Raw genomic sequence first — 17,212 nt, forward strand, 5'->3', positions numbered from 1 at the left:
TTATATAACAAGATGGAAAAAAGTTTTGCTCATCTATCATTCTCACATGTTAAAAGACGGCAGCACATTTTTAGCTAATAGTACTCCAAACATTATTTTTTTTCGCTAATAGTATTTATCCACCGGGTTGGCTAATAAAACCGTTGTACAGTACTCTGATTGTGTAACATCAATCTAATCAGAAGAGCAATGTAGATATGTTCTGCAAAGCATGGTATGAATCTAAATGCTTCTACTTTTATATCAATCTTTATCCATTGTGCTAAATAATTAAGGGTTTTTTTGTTGTCATCAAATAAGTAAGGGTTTTTCTATCTCTTTGCATCAATCTTCATTAACGTCTCAGGCTTTCTAAGTGAAGCAAATAATTCAGACATATGAGTAGGAGGTTTTCTCTTTGAAGGTATACAATGTAAAATTGACATAAGAGTCTTTGCGAGAACTAGGTTTTGTTACATGACAAAAGCATGTTTCATATTTTTCGGACTGCATTGCATTCTGAGACATTCATTTAGCTGATATTGGAGTAAATTTGATCATTTATGTATGTGATTATATTTAGTTTATCAATCTTCGCTTGGTTTGTGTGCTCCAGTAAGAGATTCAGTTTTTACCAAAAAAAACTCCACTTTTTTATTGTGAAAGCATTATCGTGGATTAAATGAGATATGACTGCCCATATGTTATAACTTTATTAAGAAGGAGCTACCGAGTTGTTTACTGTTTAGTGAATCTGATTTACTTTGATTTGAAAAGGTAGAGATATATGGCACCAAACCAAGTTATATGGACAAACATGTCACCAATTATAAGAAGCTATTAGACCATGTCCAAAGCAAGGTTCTAATGGGTTCATAGGCTGAGTTTTAAGGTTTTTTTGGATTTATTTTAATTGAAAAAGTCTACAACTGTCTTAAACCGGTTCTTATATTAGAGTTTTTAAAACCTGTTTTAAGAGAGGTTCATTTATGACGCGTCTTGATTTCATTCGACAAAGAAAAAAAGTTGGATAAACCATTTCTCTCACTCTCTCGACTATATCGAACACTATGAAGAAAACCCACCATTGTCTTATATTACTCTTCTTCGTTCTTCAACTTGGTGGCAGATGGTAACTTCGATTTCGTTTTTCTGAGTTTCAGGGATTTCAAGTGCGTCGACATTGAAAGAGTCAACGGCAAGGCTAGTTCGAATCAAACGCTGCTCCACATTGTCGTCCTCCTCATCGGAATCCATCTCTGCTTCTCGATGCTCGTCATATCCCTCGTAATCATCATCATCATAATCATTCTTCTTATCGAAAACCCAGCGAGACATTGACGTCGTCGAATCGTCTCCGGTTATCCCTCATCCATGTCAGACCCGGCGCCTCCACTGCTTTCTTTATCCACGTTCTACATCAATCCCGTCGGAATAAAACACTAACACGTGAAGGTAGATCTTAGGGATTGTGATCCACATTCGTAATCTGATTCAACGAAACAAAATAAGAAACAGTGTTTCAGAGAATTGAGAGAGAGAGATGATGATGATTGATGATGATCTACAATGGCACGAATGAGAAAGAAGCTTACACATGTTCTATCGAGTTTCAATTGGAGAATCTGTCTCAAAACCTTTTAAGAAGTTCAGGGTTGCAGGTAGAAAAAACCAAAAAGTTATAAACTTTTAAGATTTCAAAACAATATTAATAAAAAATATATAAGAACCCCATGATGGGTACAGGGTTGAACATGGTCTTACAGTTTTCATCAATAACCATTTAATATAACAAATTTGCATAAATTAACCCATATGGTTCACATCCGACTCAACCTCGTCGAACCCATCCTCTTCGCAATCTCCCTGAGCACAAATTTCATAACTTTCCCTGTCGAAGTCTTGGGCAACTCATCCTGAAACGACACCGTTTTAGGCACCATATACCTTGGCATTTTCGTCTTGCAATATTCTATTATCTCCTCCTCCGTCGGTTTCCGAGTCAACCCAGGTTTCAGACTCACGAACGCGCACGGCGTCTCTCCCCAAAACTCGTCTGGTCTCGCCACCACCGCCACTTCGTTCACCGCCGGATTCGTGTACAGAACCGCTTCAACCTCCACGCTACTCACATTCTCTCCTCCCGTTATAATTATATCTTTCGATCTATCCTTGATCTCCAAATACCCATCCGAGTGAATCACCCCAACATCTCCGGTGAAAAACCACCCATTCTTCAGAGCCTTCTCTGTTCCGATCGGATCCTTCAAGTAACCGAGCATGATCGAGCTTCCTCTCATCACAATTTCTCCGACTCTTTCTCCGTTTCTCTCAACGCTTCGACCCGATCCAGGATCCACCACGTCTATTTCCGTAAACCCGACGGTTCTCACTCCTTGCCTTGCCTTCAGCCTCGCCCGATCGCTCGCCGGTAACCGATTCCACTGTGGCTTCCACGCGCATGAGACGTTTAAACCGCCGGTTTCCGTTAATCCGTATCCGTGGCTGATGTTGAAACCGATTGATTCGGCACGGAGGAGGACGGTGGCAGGCGGCGGAGCACCGGCGGTTAAAATGTTGACGGGATGGTTAAGAGGCTTAGATTCCTGAGTCGCCGATAACATATTGAGCACCACCGGAGCTCCGCACATATGTGTGACGCCGTGATCACGGATCAAACGGTAGATGAGCGGCGCGTCGAATTTACGCAAGCAGACGTTAGTTCCTCCGACGGCAGCGATTCCCCATGGGAAACTCCATCCGTTGGCGTGGAATATCGGTAGAGTCCACAAGTAAACCGGATTTTTCGGTACGGTCCAATCGATTAGTGAATCAAGTGACATTACGAAAATTCCCCGGTGGCTGTGTACCACTCCTTTAGGAGCCGAGGTCGTACCGGAAGTGTAATTTAGCACAACCGGGTCCCATTCGCTTTCGGGTCGGATCCAATTAAAACCCGGATCCCCTCTCTCGACTAGATCATCGTAAGAGTAACTGAATTTCTTGGTGTGGTCGGCCACGTCAGCGCCTCCTTCCTCTTCATTATCGGCGATGAAGACGAGAATCGGCGGATCAGTCAACATCGCGATCGCTTCGACGGCGAGATCGCGAGAGAAGACGTCGACAAACAGAAGCTTAGATCCGCAGTGGCGGAGAAGAACAGAGACGGTGCGCGCGTCGAGACGCGTGTTGATGTTGTTGAGGATTGCGCCGGACATCGGAACGGCGAACTGAAGCTCGTACATCGCCGGAGTATTGGGAGAGAGGACGGAGACGACGTCGAACCTGCCGATTCCGATTGATGACAGAGATGACGCAACTCGTAGGCAACGCAGGTTTGTCTCCCGCCACGTGTAAACAGTGTTACGACTGTAAACGATTGAGGTACAATCACCGTACACGGTGGCGGCTCTCTCCAAGAAACCTAACGGCGTCAACGGCGGCGAGTTTGCGGCGCTTGGCTTCATTTGCTCCATCCGTAAGCTCTCTCCTTTCGAGTGGCAAAATGTTTGTTTTCTTTTTCCTAGTTTCGACTCCTTTTAAATTTTTTCTTAAAAATTATAAGAAAAGAGTTTCGTGTTTATCTAGGACACCTTGGTGGTGACGACAATGAAGATAAGGTTACAGATCTTAAACCCAATCGGAATCTTATAATATTATGAAAATGAATAAATGATTTGACTACGAAGCATTAGTCTTTGACCTGATCTACTTAGCGGTAAAATTACTATTGGAAATGTTCAAATCTCACCATTTTTGTACGAATAATAAACGTATAGCCTTTTGACGTATCACTTATTTGGTTCAGTTTTGCTCTGTCCTTGTGACGAGCGGAAAGAGATGACCATGTCCATAGATGATAGATTTGTTTTGCAGCTTGTAAGTCAACAACATGTGGACGTGCCCGGAGTGGTTATCGGGCATGACTAGAAATCATGTGGGCTTTGCCCGCGCAGGTTCGAATCCTGCCGTTCACGTACTTTTTGTCTATGGAACATTTTAAGGTTTTACATTTCACACTTCGTTTTTTTCTTCGTCATTTGTACCTTCCCGATTTCTGATACTTGTCTAGAAGGCTCCACTAAAACCACGCCTGAAATGAAAAGACGATTCCTCGAGAAAAAGACCTCTTATCGCTGGGAGAGCGCATGTGGCGCGTGTGCATAAATCCTCTCTACATCATCGTCGTCTCATAATAAAACAATGATTTTGCAAGACTTTGGAAATTTCGCTCTACATACTGATAGGTACTACTATTGATACATCATTCAGTGAATTAATCTGCTATTTGTCTCTTTTCTACATTCAAAATTCTCAATTTTATATGCACCTTCCATTCAAAGCAAAGTTTCACTGGTGAATTCAACATCAAATCACCAGAAACAAAACGATTCATGCATCGGGATCAGCTCCCATTTTCTTTTACAATGTAAATCCAAGAAAAGAGAGTGATAACAAAACACAACAATGTCTGATGAAAAATCCACAAGCATATATGTATATATATGTCTTATAACCCCTAATCTGTAACAAAGCAAAAGGTATTCATGCCTCCTAAGTTTGTCTGATGTAGTCACTGAAGCTTATACTGTTGATACTATGATATGGTATAACACAAAAAAAAAACTACAAGCCAAACTCTTTACAAGACACACCATACCAGAGACATCATCAGGGGTGTTTGCAGTTCCTTCTAAGCCTCTAAATCAAGAAAACCTACGATGATACTGTCCAGCGATTCCTTGGTGGTCCAAAGATCGATTGGATATCTCCAGATTCCTTCTGCATTGAAAAGAGTAAAGTGAACAATATGAGAACATTGATTCCTAAACCTCAACAAGTTTCAAATCATCTCCGAAGAAACAATATTTATCAATATTCATATATGAAGACTCTAAGAATCAAGTAGTTCGAAGAAGATTTAATGTGCTAGTTCTCTTCCTAGTACAGAGGCAATCTTGCTTCTCTTTTTCAGAATTGTGCTAATATTCAAAAGACTCCATAGAAGCACAAAGATAAATATAGTATCTTTTTAAAAACAGATTACGTTATTGCCTTTCTTTTCACTCAAACAAAGTAGGGGAAAATCTAAAACCCTAGCTATTTGACACTGGCAATTCCAATAAAAAGAATGACCAACAAAATCCCCAAATTCTGCTCATGAAACCGCAACAAGGTACCTTTAAATCACGGGGTGTATAGAGACCAACCGTATGGAGGTCAGATTCCGCGGCGCTGCAATCTCGAGGCGACTCAAAGAGCGAGAGAGAAAGCTGCTTATCGGCGACACCGACATCGAAGTGGATTAACCCGGAGCTCTCTGGATCCACGTGAATTCCCTTGACAGCAAACCACAGGAACAGCTCCTTCTGCGTCACACCAGATAAATTCCCGATCCGGCCATCGGAGAGGACGCCGGAGATGTTGTAGTCGAAGTGGAACTGGTTTTCGAATTTGGCATCGCAGGGAACCGGGAGAGCGACTGTGAAACGCCCCGTTTTGATGTCGATCGAGAAGTTGGTGACTCCCTTCGGAACTATGCCGGCGGGAAGACCGCTCTCCCGGAGATAATCGTAAAACGACGGATCCGGCAGCGAGGAAAGCTCAGGGAAGAGAATCGAGAAGAATAGAGCGATGACGAGGACGTAGAGATCTCGACTAGTACCCATTGAGTAAAATCGAAAGAAAAAAATCGTCAAAGAAAAAAGAGAGAACAGTTCTCGATTTCTCTGAGGAAGAAGAAGAAGAAAGCGGTTGAAGTTTCCTCCGTTAACAAATTCCGTTTCTTTTAAGTAAGAAAGAGATTAATTAAATTCTTTGGACTTTTTAGAGTTCTTCGTTATATCAGTTTCATTACTGTTCATTAATAATCATCAGAAAAATTAATATCAAATGTTCTGTTTTGCTTATAAGGTTGGGCCCTTACGGCGTACGGAGCAGGCCGAGTCCAAATGAATAATCAGCTCACGCCGCCGAGGATTTATTTTTGATATAAGAATCCGTGTATAAAGATTAAAAAAGAAAGAAATAAAACAGAGCTTATATAAAAAAAAAGAATGTCTCATCCTTTTGTAACCAATAAGAAACTAAAAACTCATTCGTCCTCACCAAACTAAAACCTAACAAGACTTTCACAGTAGCAACGGAAAGAACACACTCTTAAGACTCTCAAGAAATTGTTTTACCAAAGCACAGAGATTGAATTCAGTAGCCTCTCTTCTCCATTGCTCATGGTGCCGATTCTACGGTTGAACCACAAACAGAGGCTGTAAAACCAGGACAAAACGAACATTGATGTCAGAAGAGATCTTTTTTCAAACTGAAATTGTGAAGGCGTAAAAACTAGCTCTAGTAAAAACACAAAAATGTGGTTCTTGAATGAGAGAGAGTGTTTTCTTTTAGTAAAGATAGAGAAATGTGAAAACTTACAGTGTCGAGGCTAACAGGCTTGCCGTCTTCTGCAACGATATCAACTACAGTTCCCGATTGGTCAGACTGAGGAGAAGAAGTTATCAGAGTTAAATCAAAAATAATACTCCCAGGCTTTTCCAAAAGAAAGGTAAATACTAAATATATAATTCAGATATATAAAGACGAAGAAGGATGTAGTCATGTTCAGAAGATTTAAGAACTCACCTCTATTTCATTCATTAACTTCATGGCTTCAACGATGCATAGAACTTGCCCTTTCTGCACTTTATCTCCAACCTAAAGCAGCAAGAAAGTCATATACTACTAATCCAGACAGTGAAATGCAGCAGGCATGAATTTGCGTTGAAAATTGCTAGCTATGACACAACCATTGGACTATCCTAATAGATTTAATATCGTTTTCACTCTTCTTCTTTCAAGTGTGCTCAGCACATAACAGCTACCTGGGTTATCCTTAGCCAAGTGAGACGATTTAACCTCAACCGAAAACCGAATGTTTTAACTTCAGAAAAGTAAAGAAACTAACTTTTTTGCTGTTGACGCTATTTACAAATGAGGAGGTACTTAAAGTCTCTGTACAGTTATGGGACTAAAAATTAGCAAATATCCTAACCTTAATAAAGGGTGGTTCACCAGGTCCTGGACTGCGGTAGAATGTGCCTGCCATGGGGCTTTTAACAGTAGGAAGCGATGACTTGGCAGGAGTAGGTGGGGATGGAGGAGGCAGGGAGGCTGGAGTAGAAGGTGCTGGTGAGGCAGCAGGTGCAGGAGGAGGAGCCATTGATTGCACAAAAGATGGTTGGTTTGGCTGCTGCATCATAACATAAGGTGCAGGGGATTGGGGTTGAGGTAAAGCTTCCTTTTTTCGAATGACAAGTTCACAGTCGAGTTGTTTCAACTGCAACTCGACGATGTCTCTAGAATCCACAAGCCTGCGTGATGGAGGTGAAAGCATGGTTAGAAAATAGTCCTGGTTTACACGATTAAGGAATGGAACAGGGCAGTACTTACTTAACAAGAGTTGTGACTTGGGTAAGGAACTCAGAGATAGACTCCTCTGTAGCTAAATCAGGTGAAGAAGAAGATGAAGCGTCTTTCAATGATTTTTTATCTTTTCCTTCAGCTGATGGGCCATCAATTTTTGCAGGAGCTGAAGCATTTGATGATGCACCGGTACCAACCTTTAAAGACAGGAGGAGAGTCCAGAAATGAACAAATTTTATGGAGAAGCATTTTTTTTTTCAAAGAGATGAGTAATCAAAGAGCTTACCTTGTTAGATTGGGCTTTCACCACAGGGTAGGTACTGCGACCAGGCTGCAAATTCATATACCAACAGATAGACAAAATTTTATTAAACTTCATATGGGATACACAAAAAATGATAATCACAAAAAAGAATGATTTCTATCAAGTTTAAAAGAAGGCCGCCAAATGGAGAAAATCCCAAATCACGAGTGCCCATAAATCTGGAAATCGCAATTTGAATCTTCTCGGAAAATGATTCCTTGAATTCTAAATTAGGCCGAACATACACAGTGGAACCGAATCGGAAAATGCACAAAACAACTTTCTGGGAATAAAATCGACGGAAAAATTGCGCAGATGGAGATTATCCAAAACCCACGAAAACTAAAAACTGACATTGCACGAATCGAGAAGAAAGTGGGAAGGAGCCGCATACCTTGGAGAGAAAGCGAAGCTTAGGCTTGGCGGAGAGACGGAAAGAGACTCTGCGAGGGAGACGAGAGCGGGTTGTGAGAGGTAACTGCGACGAGGTTTGAGTGACTGCGTTGACGGAAGCAGCCGGAGACGTGAGGGAGAACGTAGAAGACGCCATTGTTCTTCTTCTTGGTGCAGATCGGGTTTTAGGCCTCTCGATGAAACCAAAGAGCTGAACAGTTCACTCCAGATAGATGCAGAGAGAAAGAGAGAGATGTGAGACTCGCTCGGATCGCGTTTCTCACGATTATAACTTGCTTCCGGATTTCGCCACGTGTCATTCGGTGATCTGTAGTTCGTATTACCCGATCCTTCTGAACTCTTTTCTATCTCATTAACTCTTTGTCGGCTATTTTCCCATCTACTTATTTTTTTTTTTTAAAAAAAATTCCGATTCTTCACAGATAAATTTTATAAATTCATCAGAGAAATGTGTTTTTACTTTCAGTCTTCAAATTGCCTTCACATACTAAATTGCTGTCAATATCCCCAAATTTTATATAAAAAAATATAGATGAATAAATCCAAATACATTAGCCTAATATACATATGCCAAGTAAATTAAAACTAAAATATGAGGCCAGGTTGGATTTGGTGAACAACTAAAATGAAGTTAAGACTTATTAACAATCTAGTTGGAACATCCATTGAAAACAAAAGCACATGCATCATCATACATGTACGCCAAAAAATGAGCACGATGCACCTTTTTTTCAACAATCGGGCCCCCAAATTTAAGTCATCAAGCTTGTGCAAAATTGACCTCAATGAATATTAGCCAAACCACTGGTTATGAACGTATGATACATAGACATTTAGCTCATCACATTTCACAACTTTCGAGCATTTATACATACACTGTTAAGTTAAAACCGATTCCGGTTTAGGGAACTACAGAGAGTTTACATACATAGAACCAAACCAATTACATGAAGATGGAGAATGATCCTAATACTTTACAGCAGGAGTGATATATATGTATAGAGGGAGAGAGACTCAGCCTGACCTTGCCGCTTCAATGGCTGCAACTAAGTCTTCAAATTTTGCTCCAGTCACTTCCTTTATCACCTTGTTGTCCTTCAAGATCTTAAAAGTTGGAACCACTCTAATTCCTAGTTCCTTTGCCAACGGCTGCAAGCAAGAATTTTTGTGTTGAGAGACAATATATATTAGTATAAAGACACGTTCATCACACAAAGAAGAAGAAACCTTGTTGTCTTCGTTGCAGTCAAGCTTAAGAAACACCATGTCCTGGTGCTTCTCCGATAGCTCTTTGTATTTGGGAGCCATTACTTTGCAAGGACCACACCTGCAGAGAGCCTTCATAAGGATTGAAAAAGAAAAGGCAAAACTTTGATTTCTCTAGACACCAATACAAAACATTTATTGAGAAACTTATCTCAAACATTCATGATAATGCGAAGTGGAACAGCATTTCCAGGCTTATTTATTCAATGTACATACACTAATTTTCTGGTAAGTGGCTACTATATTCCTTTTGTATCAAGCATTCCCAACAAACTAAAAATGAATGACGCAAACTCAAAAGATACTGTAACTTTCGAATACAATTGAAAGTACCAAAGTCAGATGAAAGCAAGGCGATCAAGTATTATCCTAAACTATGGAAGCTACAAAATGTGAGAACCAAAGTAAGACAAGACCAGCTAGAGTAAAGATAAGACATTTATTAGACATGATCATGTCGTAGCAAGAATTGGGAATTGAAGACATGAGGACTAGCCAAGCAAAGTTTTCACTTTTCAGGTAAGCAATTTACCAAAGAAGCAAAGTTGTTTGAAGTGAAAAGTCCCAAAATTATTTAAACAGCCTTTGAAACACTAGTTTCCAACGAATCAACGATTGATGCAAAATCTATCAACAAGAAGTTGCGATCGAAACGTACCACTGAGTGTACATGTCGAGGACAACAATCATTTCACCGGCGGCTTTAACAATTGGCCAGAACGTGTCTTTGTCAACCTCCGTCACCTGGCCGACATTGACATTCACTGTTTCTAAGCTACACTTCACCACACAGGATCCGATCGTCTTCCCCGAATCTAAAACACCACCAACCGAACAGAATCCGCTTTTCTTCGGGACGCCGGAATTCGGGATCCGGCAGTAGTGCTTCACAGGGGAAAAGCCACCGCCACCGCCGCCGGTAGCAGAAGCCGAAGAGTAACGGGAAGTTGTCGGAGATGGAGTGATCCGGAGAGAGAGAGGCATTGTTGAAGAAGCTCGAGTCCAAAACACACACAGAGACACACTGTGAAATTAATTGGTTCGAATTTCAGAGTGTGATCTTCAAAGGAACCTCAGACTTGAGTACTAGACAACTGGACAATGATTTGTTTTGGGGATCTCGTGTTGTTATCATTATCCGTGAGATTTTAGCTGAGAGGTCGATAATACCCTCAAGTGGATAACGAAGAGAGACGACCTTCAGGGGGTGTTTACGTTATTCTATACAAATTTGACAATATTCCGTCCACACAATGTAAGGCCAAGAATTGTCCGGTTTTGTGTTGTCCCAATAGAATTATGTTTGAATCTGTTTCAATTATAACGACGATTTTATCACCATTAGAGACCGGTAATAGCCAAACCGGGTCTCCGGTTATTGGAAAAGTCGCCGGCAAATTTAAAATCATATCGTCGCCTTCGTCCCCAATGAAATATCTTCTCGTAGATTCGCCGCCGCTCAAAAAACGGCAACGATGTTCCTTCCCCGCGTGATCTCCACGCGCATCCAGCCATTAGTCGCTTCTCGCCTCTTCTCCGCCGCTCATCTTCTGGAATACTACACGGAGAAGCCGCCGATCAAACCCTGGCCGCAGAGGCTATTCCCGAAGAGGTTGGTCTCCATGATCACCCAACAGCAGAACATCGATCTCGCTCTCCAGATGTTTCTCTACGCCGGTAAATCGCATCCCGGTTTCACTCATAATTACGATACTTACCACTCCATCCTCTTCAAACTATCACGTGCTCGTGCTTTCGATCCCGTGGAGCCTCTCTTGGCAGATCTTCGGAGCTCCTACCCGCCGATCAAATGCGGCGAGAATCTTTTCATCGACTTGCTCCGAAACTACGGCCTCGCGGGTCGATACGAATCTTCTGTGAGGATCTTCCTTCGGATCCCTGATTTCGGCGTGAAACGTTCGGTTCGATCGCTAAACACGCTCTTAAACGTTCTAATCCAGAACAAGAGATTCGATTTGGTTCATGCCATGTTTAAGAACTGCAAGGAGTCTTTCGGCATCACGCCCAACATCTTCACTTGTAATCTACTCGTCAAGGCTCTCTGCAAGAAGAATGATATAGAGAGTGCATTTAAAGTGCTCGACGAAATTCCCGCCATGGGTTTGGTGCCAAATTTGGTGACTTACACTACGATTCTAGGTGGTTACGTTGCCAGAGGCGATATGGAAGCGGCCAAGCGGGTTTTGAGAGAGATGATGGATCGTGGCTGGGATCCGGATGCGACCACTTACACTGTTCTCATGGATGGTTACTGTAAGTTAGGGAGATTCTCTGAGGCGGCTATGGTGATGGATGACATGGAAAAGAACGAGATTGAGCCAAATGAAGTGACATATGGAGTTATGATCGGAGCTTTATGCAAGGAGAAGAAAGCTGGGGAAGCACGAAACATGTTGGATGAAATGATTGACAGAAGTTTCGTGCCAGATTCTTCACTTTGCTGTAAAGTTATCGACGCGCTGTGTGAAGACCATAAGGTAGATGAAGCGTGTAGCCTGTGGAGAAAAATGCTGAAGAACAACTGTATGCCTGATAATGCTCTTCTGAGCACTCTCATACATTGGCTCTGCAAAGATGGGAGAGTTTCAGAGGCGAGGAAATTGTTCGACGAGTTTGAGAAAGGCTCGATCCCCAGTCTCTTGACGTACAACACTTTGATTTCTGGGATGTGCGAGAAGGGAGAGTTGACTGAGGCGGGTCGGTTATGGGACGACATGGTTGAGAGGAGATGCAAGCCGAATGCTTTCACTTATAACGTTTTGATCGAAGGCTTGTCTAAGAACGGGAATGTTAAAGAAGGAGTCAGGGTTCTTGAAGAGATGCTGGAGAAGGGTTGCTTTCCTAACAAAACAACGTTCTTGATATTGTTCGAGGGGTTGCAGAAGTTAGGGAAAGAAGAGGATGCGATCAAGATTGTATCAATGGCTGTTATGAGCGGGAAGGTCGATAAAGAATCTTGGGAACTTTTCTTGAAGAAATTTGCTGGTGAACTAGATAAAGGGGTTGTGGTTCTTGAAGAGCTGTTGCGTGAAAGTTCTGCCTCTTGAAGAACCAAGACTCTGATCATTAACTCAATGCTGAAAAGGCTATCGATCGATCTCCTGAAGGTATCTATCTTACTCTTGAGTCTTGACTTTGGTTTATATACACATTGGAAAGTGATGTTCTCGAGACATATAAGATGAATTGCTTTACATATTAAGATACAATAGAGAATATTACAAATAGGGTCAAAGGCTCGTATGGCAGATGAAGTAAAGGGAAGAAAGGCACTGACTCAAGCCGCTTGTGATTCTGGTTCAAGCTATGTGACCGCTGTCTTGAACATCAATGCTGATTAGTAACTCCAAATGCAAGAAGCATACATTGATGGGGGAAGATGGAGCCTTGTAAAGAAGAGGAGATCTCCAAATTTTAACCTATTCCAGAAGCAAGAAGAACTTGACCAAATTATGGTAGCTCAGGGGTTTTGTTTTGTTTTTTTTTGGTTTTGTCCATCCACAAAATTGATTGTCATAATTTAGTATATATTGAAAATGTAGGATATGAATTCGATTGCATAATAAGATGCCACTTCACTACGTATACTAAAAGTGGATTATGGGGTTATTGAAGGACAGATTTTTTAGTTATTAGTTAAACTTTAAACGAAAAAACAAATAGAAACAGATTTTGGCCAAATAAACACAAACAAACTAACAGAGAGACATCAAAATGTATGCCTCCAATATATAGTTCCCTTCGTTTCGTCTCAGATCCCTGCTTCCTCTTCCCGGTTTGCCCCTCTCCGTATTTCTCGGATCCGATCTCCGGCGAGGACTCACCTGTGCTTTCGCGCTTTCTCAGCCGTCACCATGACTGATCCCAACGATGCCGGAATGGATGCTGTTCAGAGACGACTCATGTTTGAGGACGAGTGAGAAATTCAATTCCTTTTCTTCGATCTTGATTTGGGTTTTTGGTTTACTAAGGTTTCGATATTTAGGTGGAGCTTGTTATTTTTAATTGAAATTGAGAACAACAGGAAATCTTCAGAACAATAAGCAGCTAAACGTACAAATTTGTCTAGAAATGACACAATTTATGTTGGACGAATCTATCATTGATCCGAAATTCTTGAGAAATCTTAAGTTTAGACTCTATTACTCTCCTCAATTCATTAGAAGATTAAAAAAAAAGTGTTGAATTTCTTACCATTCCTACTGCCAACTTGATTCGACCGGGAAAATGTGAAATATGCAACGAATGGACCGACATTATCATGGAATGTGGGTGGCTGCTTGATATCAAAGATATATTTCATGAGTATATCTATATCCAGTCTCTCCTTCATAACTCACATAGTGGCTTGCCCATTTGTTCATTTCAGACCTTTTTTTTTCTTCTGCAGATGCATTCTCGTTGATGAAAATGATCGTGTGGTGGGCCATGACACTAAATATAACTGTAAGTGAATGCATTTTTTCTTTGGGAAAAATGATGGAAACATTAGCTGCCTATGGATCCATTTTCTTGTTTTTCTTTTCATTGAAACATATGCGCCTGTCGCTGATGTGTCTTTGAATGTGTGGCTTAGTAAAATAGTTTTCGACCTAGTTGGAGTTTGCGTCTCTTAAAGTGTTTGATTTAGCTTGACTCCTTAGTCTTTACTAAATCTGCAGGTCATCTGATGGAAAAGATTGAAGCTGAGAATTTGCTTCATAGGGCTTTCAGTGTGTTTTTATTCAACTCCAAATTTGAGTTGCTTCTCCAGGTATTTCCTTATTGATCACCTTGTTGTGAATATGGCTCTAGGTTTAGAAATCCAATATCTAAATACTAAATAGTTTTGCTCACCATTATTTTCAGATGCTCTCTATGACAGTCTTAGGTGCTCCTAGCATAATCCAATGAATTTTCCATAGTCAAGATAACTTACGTTTTTGTTGGGCATACTAGTTCTGTATTGTCTGAAAGTAGACACTTGGATAAAGATACTGTAGCTTCCGGTATTAAGGCAATAGGTTGGGTCATAATCTAGATTCAAGGGATTTTTTTAGCCAAGCATGTGAAAATCACATAATTTTATCAAATGATAGTTACATTTATTTACCAACAGTTGGTTGGGTTTCATATTATGTGACCATTCTACTGAAATTCTCTTGTTCTCTTTTCACAGCAAAGGTCAAAAACAAAGGTTACTTTCCCACTTGTGTGGACAAACACTTGTTGCAGCCATCCTCTTTACCGTGAATCCGAGCTTATTGAAGAGAATGTGCTTGGTATCTTACTGGGAAACGCTTTAAGAGTAGCTCTTACTTCATGAAACATTTCGAAGCCTTCACTGGCGAGGATCTATTTACCTACTGATTCCCACTATTTGACCTTTCCTTACCAGGGGTAAGAAACGCTGCACAAAGAAAGCTTCTCGATGAGCTCGGTATTGTAGCCCAAGATGTACCTGTCGATGAGTTCACTGCCTTGGGACGCATGCTTTACAAGGCACCTTCCGATGGAAAATGGGGCGAGCACGAACGTAAACAACCATTCATGTTTGATCTTATCTTTTTTACACTTCTTTGATTCTACGAGCTTTGGTTTATTATGGATATTTTTTTGCAGTTGATTATCTACTTTTCATCGTGCGGGATGTGAAGGTTCAACCAAACCCAGATGAAGTGGCTGATATAAAGTATGTGAGCAGGGAAGAGCTCAAGGAGCTGGTGAAGAAAGCAGATGCAGGTGATGAAGCTGTGAAACTATCTCCATGGTTTAGATTGGTGGTGGACAATTTCTTGATGAAGTGGTGGGATCATGTTGAGAAAGGAACTCTCATTGAAGCTGCAGACATGAAAACCATTCACAAGCTCTAAACTTTTTTTATAAAAAGTTTTGGATCTCCCTCTTCTCATTTTTGCATTTATAATTTATTGTACCCTATAATTAAAGGTGAAACTCCATTTGATTTTGACAAAACCGGCAAGAAGATCTCTTCCTGGGATTTTTCTTTTCTTTTTTTTTTTTGCATACAAAATAAAATTTCGTCTTTTTACTTCTTGAATACAACATGACAAGAGAAAGAAGACAGAACAAAAAATAAAAAAAGCTGGAGAAAGCGACATTAAGACCACAAGATTGTCAAGTAACCTCATATGATTCCCTTGGCGGCTAAAAAATAAAACATAAAAGATAAATAAGAAATCTAATGATTCCTTTCTCTAAGCTTCACCACTATCTTTGATCTGATTTATACCAAAATTCCTTCTCTTTTATTTTCTCGATTTTGATCTCCTTTAAAAACACCTACTTTCTTCTCTGAAATTAGTTATACTGTAAAGAGTTTTTTTTTTTGCATCTGAATTCGCCTGATCCAGGTAACGAGACTTGATCTAACTCCTTTTACATCCAGGTGGTAATTTGACAGAAATATATTCAAAAAATTGCCTTTTCTTCATTGTGGGTTTGTTCGGTTTTCCGTAAAATAATAAATAGATTCGGGTGATCATACTCAAGCTATCGAAAATCAGATTACTTTTTTATATTCTTGCCTTCTGGGACTGAGCAAATCGCCGGTCAAATATACTATGTTCAATTTATCGCAAGGAAAGGTGTTTTGTTATCGTTTCATCAAATTCCCTAGATTACTTTTGATTGATTCACTCTCAAGTCTCAACTTTTGATCAGAGCTGAGAAAAGGAGAGAATGGCGTTTGTGACCACTGCGGAAGTTTGTGACGCGAATCAAGAGCTGATCCGGAGTGGTCAGCTCCGAGCTTTGCAACCCATTTTCCAGATTTACGGGCGTCGACAAATATTCTCAGGCCCAGTAGTTACTGTCAAGGTGTTTGAAGACAATGGCTTAATCCGCCAATTCCTCGAGGAGAAAGGTAAGAAAAAATGATTCTGTAAAAACCAAAAGTTCAAATCTTGCTTTGTAACTTCATTGCTTGCAGAGACACAAAGAGACTTGTGGACATATATAAAGATATGAACTTTGACATGATTTCATGATAGTACACAAACATTTAGTTCTTACTTTGCTTAGTGTACAGTCTATCACTTTGCAAATGGGTCATTAGCTATGATGAAAAGGGTAATGCTTTGAACTTTTTTAACTAGAGACATTAAGATTCTTTAAATGTTTGAATGCTATTAAGGAAATGGTAGAGTTCTTGTGGTGGATGGTGGAGGGAGTCAACGATGTGCAATACTCGGAGGTAACCCCGTGGTTCAAGCTCAGAACAACGGATGGGCGGGAATTGTTGTGAACGGATGCATCAGAGACGTCGATGAGATCAACGGTTGTGATATTGGGGTCAGAGCTTTGGCCTCTCATCCCATAAAGGCGAGTAAGAAGGGACTCGGAGAGCAACGAGTTCCGGTGAATATTGCAGGAGCTCGGATTTGTGATGGAGAATGGGTTTATGCAGATACTGATGGGATTCTTGTCTCGCAGATTGAGTTATCCGTTTAAGTAATCATGGTTTGTCTTGTTTCTTCTTCTTTTTTGGTTGCATTTGATCATCAGTTTAAACAAAACAAAAAAAGACGAATTTGGTTTGTGTATTTTTCTCGGTTGTCCTAAATCAAAACCTATGAATCTCATTGCTTGAGATATTGTTGAATTATATGATTTGATATGTTACCTTACTTAGAAATGGGTTCAAGATTATAAAGTTTTTTTTTTTATCCAAGTAGAGGAAAGAAGATGATGTTTAGAGATCATAGAACAAATCAAAAGATATGAAATGCACTTAATGCTTTCCACATAATAACCTTTTTTTTAATACCACAGAGTCAAACCATATCTTTTAAGGGATTAATCGATGCCATG

General features: G+C 40.5%; 7 protein-coding genes and 1 non-coding gene across 13 annotated transcripts; 4 read left to right on the forward strand and 4 right to left on the reverse strand.

Moving 5' to 3' along the window:
• Positions 1-1,666: 1,666 nt before the first annotated feature.
• On the reverse strand, positions 1,667-3,542 carry LOC18019145 (probable acyl-activating enzyme 5, peroxisomal). The gene has a single exon (XM_006400111.2). The coding sequence runs from the start codon at positions 3,453-3,455 to the stop codon at positions 1,800-1,802; it is 1,656 nt and encodes a 551-aa protein (XP_006400174.1). The 5' UTR covers positions 3,456-3,542; the 3' UTR covers positions 1,667-1,799.
• Positions 3,543-3,873: 331 nt separating this feature from the next.
• TRNAS-AGA lies at positions 3,874-3,956 on the forward strand. The gene has a single exon. It is a non-coding gene; the product is annotated as a tRNA-Ser (tRNA).
• A 398-nt stretch (positions 3,957-4,354) lies between these two features.
• Positions 4,355-5,767, reverse strand: LOC18019146. Of its 4 annotated transcripts, none has more exons than XM_024155775.1 (2): positions 5,190-5,767; positions 4,355-4,758 (listed from the first exon to the last, which is right to left on the reverse strand). In XM_024155775.1, exons 1-2 carry the CDS (start codon positions 5,646-5,648, stop codon positions 4,696-4,698), a joined length of 522 nt encoding a protein of 173 aa, XP_024011543.1. In that variant the 5' UTR covers positions 5,649-5,767; the 3' UTR covers positions 4,355-4,695. The 4 variants fall into 4 exon arrangements, with proteins under 4 accessions (XP_024011543.1, XP_006400175.1, XP_024011542.1 ...); XM_006400112.2 differs by having other exon boundaries at positions 4,355-4,761; XM_024155774.1 differs by having other exon boundaries at positions 5,160-5,767.
• A 164-nt stretch (positions 5,768-5,931) lies between these two features.
• LOC18019147 (biotin carboxyl carrier protein of acetyl-CoA carboxylase 1, chloroplastic) lies at positions 5,932-8,390 on the reverse strand. The gene is made up of 7 exons (XM_006400114.2): positions 8,094-8,390; positions 7,682-7,726; positions 7,423-7,592; positions 7,025-7,343; positions 6,616-6,687; positions 6,409-6,474; positions 5,932-6,245 (listed from the first exon to the last, which is right to left on the reverse strand). The coding sequence occupies exons 1-7, from the start codon at positions 8,247-8,249 to the stop codon at positions 6,222-6,224; spliced, it is 852 nt and encodes a 283-aa protein (XP_006400177.1). The 5' UTR covers positions 8,250-8,390; the 3' UTR covers positions 5,932-6,221.
• Positions 8,391-8,905: 515 nt separating this feature from the next.
• Positions 8,906-10,487, reverse strand: LOC18019148 (thioredoxin F2, chloroplastic). Its single transcript, XM_006400115.2, has 3 exons — positions 10,038-10,487; positions 9,341-9,440; positions 8,906-9,262 (listed from the first exon to the last, which is right to left on the reverse strand). Exons 1-3 carry the CDS (start codon positions 10,361-10,363, stop codon positions 9,128-9,130), a joined length of 561 nt encoding a protein of 186 aa, XP_006400178.1. The 5' UTR covers positions 10,364-10,487; the 3' UTR covers positions 8,906-9,127.
• A 269-nt stretch (positions 10,488-10,756) lies between these two features.
• Positions 10,757-12,482, forward strand: LOC18019149 (pentatricopeptide repeat-containing protein At5g16420, mitochondrial). Its single transcript, XM_024156147.1, has one exon. It carries the CDS (start codon positions 10,855-10,857, stop codon positions 12,445-12,447), a length of 1,593 nt encoding a protein of 530 aa, XP_024011915.1. The 5' UTR covers positions 10,757-10,854; the 3' UTR covers positions 12,448-12,482.
• On the forward strand, positions 12,413-15,385 carry LOC18019150 (isopentenyl-diphosphate Delta-isomerase I, chloroplastic). 3 transcript variants are annotated; one of them, XM_024156148.1, is made up of 7 exons: positions 12,413-12,507; positions 13,156-13,316; positions 13,791-13,846; positions 14,062-14,153; positions 14,559-14,661; positions 14,778-14,915; positions 15,002-15,385. In XM_024156148.1, the coding sequence occupies exons 1-7, from the start codon at positions 12,475-12,477 to the stop codon at positions 15,250-15,252; spliced, it is 834 nt and encodes a 277-aa protein (XP_024011916.1). In that variant the 5' UTR covers positions 12,413-12,474; the 3' UTR covers positions 15,253-15,385. The 3 variants fall into 3 exon arrangements, with proteins under 3 accessions (XP_024011916.1, XP_006400180.2, XP_024011917.1); XM_006400117.2 differs by lacking the exon at positions 12,413-12,507 and adding an exon at positions 12,728-12,855; XM_024156149.1 differs by lacking the exons at positions 12,413-12,507; positions 13,156-13,316 and adding an exon at positions 13,611-13,705.
• Positions 15,386-15,529: 144 nt separating this feature from the next.
• On the forward strand, positions 15,530-17,036 carry LOC18019151 (putative 4-hydroxy-4-methyl-2-oxoglutarate aldolase 2). Its single transcript, XM_006400118.2, has 3 exons — positions 15,530-15,753; positions 16,064-16,265; positions 16,536-17,036. The coding sequence occupies exons 2-3, from the start codon at positions 16,082-16,084 to the stop codon at positions 16,850-16,852; spliced, it is 501 nt and encodes a 166-aa protein (XP_006400181.1). The 5' UTR covers positions 15,530-15,753; positions 16,064-16,081; the 3' UTR covers positions 16,853-17,036.
• The last annotated feature ends 176 nt before the right edge of the window (positions 17,037-17,212 follow it).

The sequence above is a fragment of the Eutrema salsugineum genome, unplaced genomic scaffold, assembly GCF_000478725.1.
Source record: "Eutrema salsugineum unplaced genomic scaffold, Eutsalg1_0 scaffold_2, whole genome shotgun sequence".
Classification (NCBI taxonomy): Eukaryota; Viridiplantae; Streptophyta; class Magnoliopsida; order Brassicales; family Brassicaceae; genus Eutrema; species Eutrema salsugineum.

Coding starts and splice junctions, on each gene's coding strand:
- LOC18019145 (XM_006400111.2), bottom strand. CDS start 3,455: ATGGAGCAAATGAAGCCAAGCGCCGCAAACTCGCCGCCGTTGACGCCG.
- LOC18019146 (XM_006400113.2), bottom strand. CDS start 5,648: ATGGGTACTAGTCGAGATCTCTACGTCCTCGTCATCGCTCTATTCTTC. Junction 4,762..5,159: donor ATACACCCCGTGATTTAAAG/GTACCTTGTTGC, acceptor TTTTCAATGCAG/AAGGAATCTGGAGATATCCA.
- LOC18019147 (XM_006400114.2), bottom strand. CDS start 8,249: ATGGCGTCTTCTACGTTCTCCCTCACGTCTCCGGCTGCTTCCGTCAAC. Junction 7,727..8,093: donor AGCTTCGCTTTCTCTCCAAG/GTATGCGGCTCC, acceptor ATGAATTTGCAG/CCTGGTCGCAGTACCTACCC. Junction 7,593..7,681: donor TGAAAGCCCAATCTAACAAG/GTAAGCTCTTTG, acceptor CTGTCTTTAAAG/GTTGGTACCGGTGCATCATC.
- LOC18019148 (XM_006400115.2), bottom strand. CDS start 10,363: ATGCCTCTCTCTCTCCGGATCACTCCATCTCCGACAACTTCCCGTTAC. Junction 9,441..10,037: donor CTCGACATGTACACTCAGTG/GTACGTTTCGAT, acceptor GGCTCTCTGCAG/GTGTGGTCCTTGCAAAGTAA. Junction 9,263..9,340: donor ACTGCAACGAAGACAACAAG/GTTTCTTCTTCT, acceptor TCTTGCTTGCAG/CCGTTGGCAAAGGAACTAGG.
- LOC18019149 (XM_024156147.1), top strand. CDS start 10,855: ATGTTCCTTCCCCGCGTGATCTCCACGCGCATCCAGCCATTAGTCGCT.
- LOC18019150 (XM_006400117.2), top strand. CDS start 12,751: ATGCAAGAAGCATACATTGATGGGGGAAGATGGAGCCTTGTAAAGAAG. Junction 14,154..14,558: donor AATTTGAGTTGCTTCTCCAG/GTATTTCCTTAT, acceptor CTCTTTTCACAG/CAAAGGTCAAAAACAAAGGT. Junction 14,916..15,001: donor AAAATGGGGCGAGCACGAAC/GTAAACAACCAT, acceptor ATTTTTTTGCAG/TTGATTATCTACTTTTCATC.
- LOC18019151 (XM_006400118.2), top strand. CDS start 16,082: ATGGCGTTTGTGACCACTGCGGAAGTTTGTGACGCGAATCAAGAGCTG. Junction 16,266..16,535: donor CCAATTCCTCGAGGAGAAAG/GTAAGAAAAAAT, acceptor AATGCTATTAAG/GAAATGGTAGAGTTCTTGTG.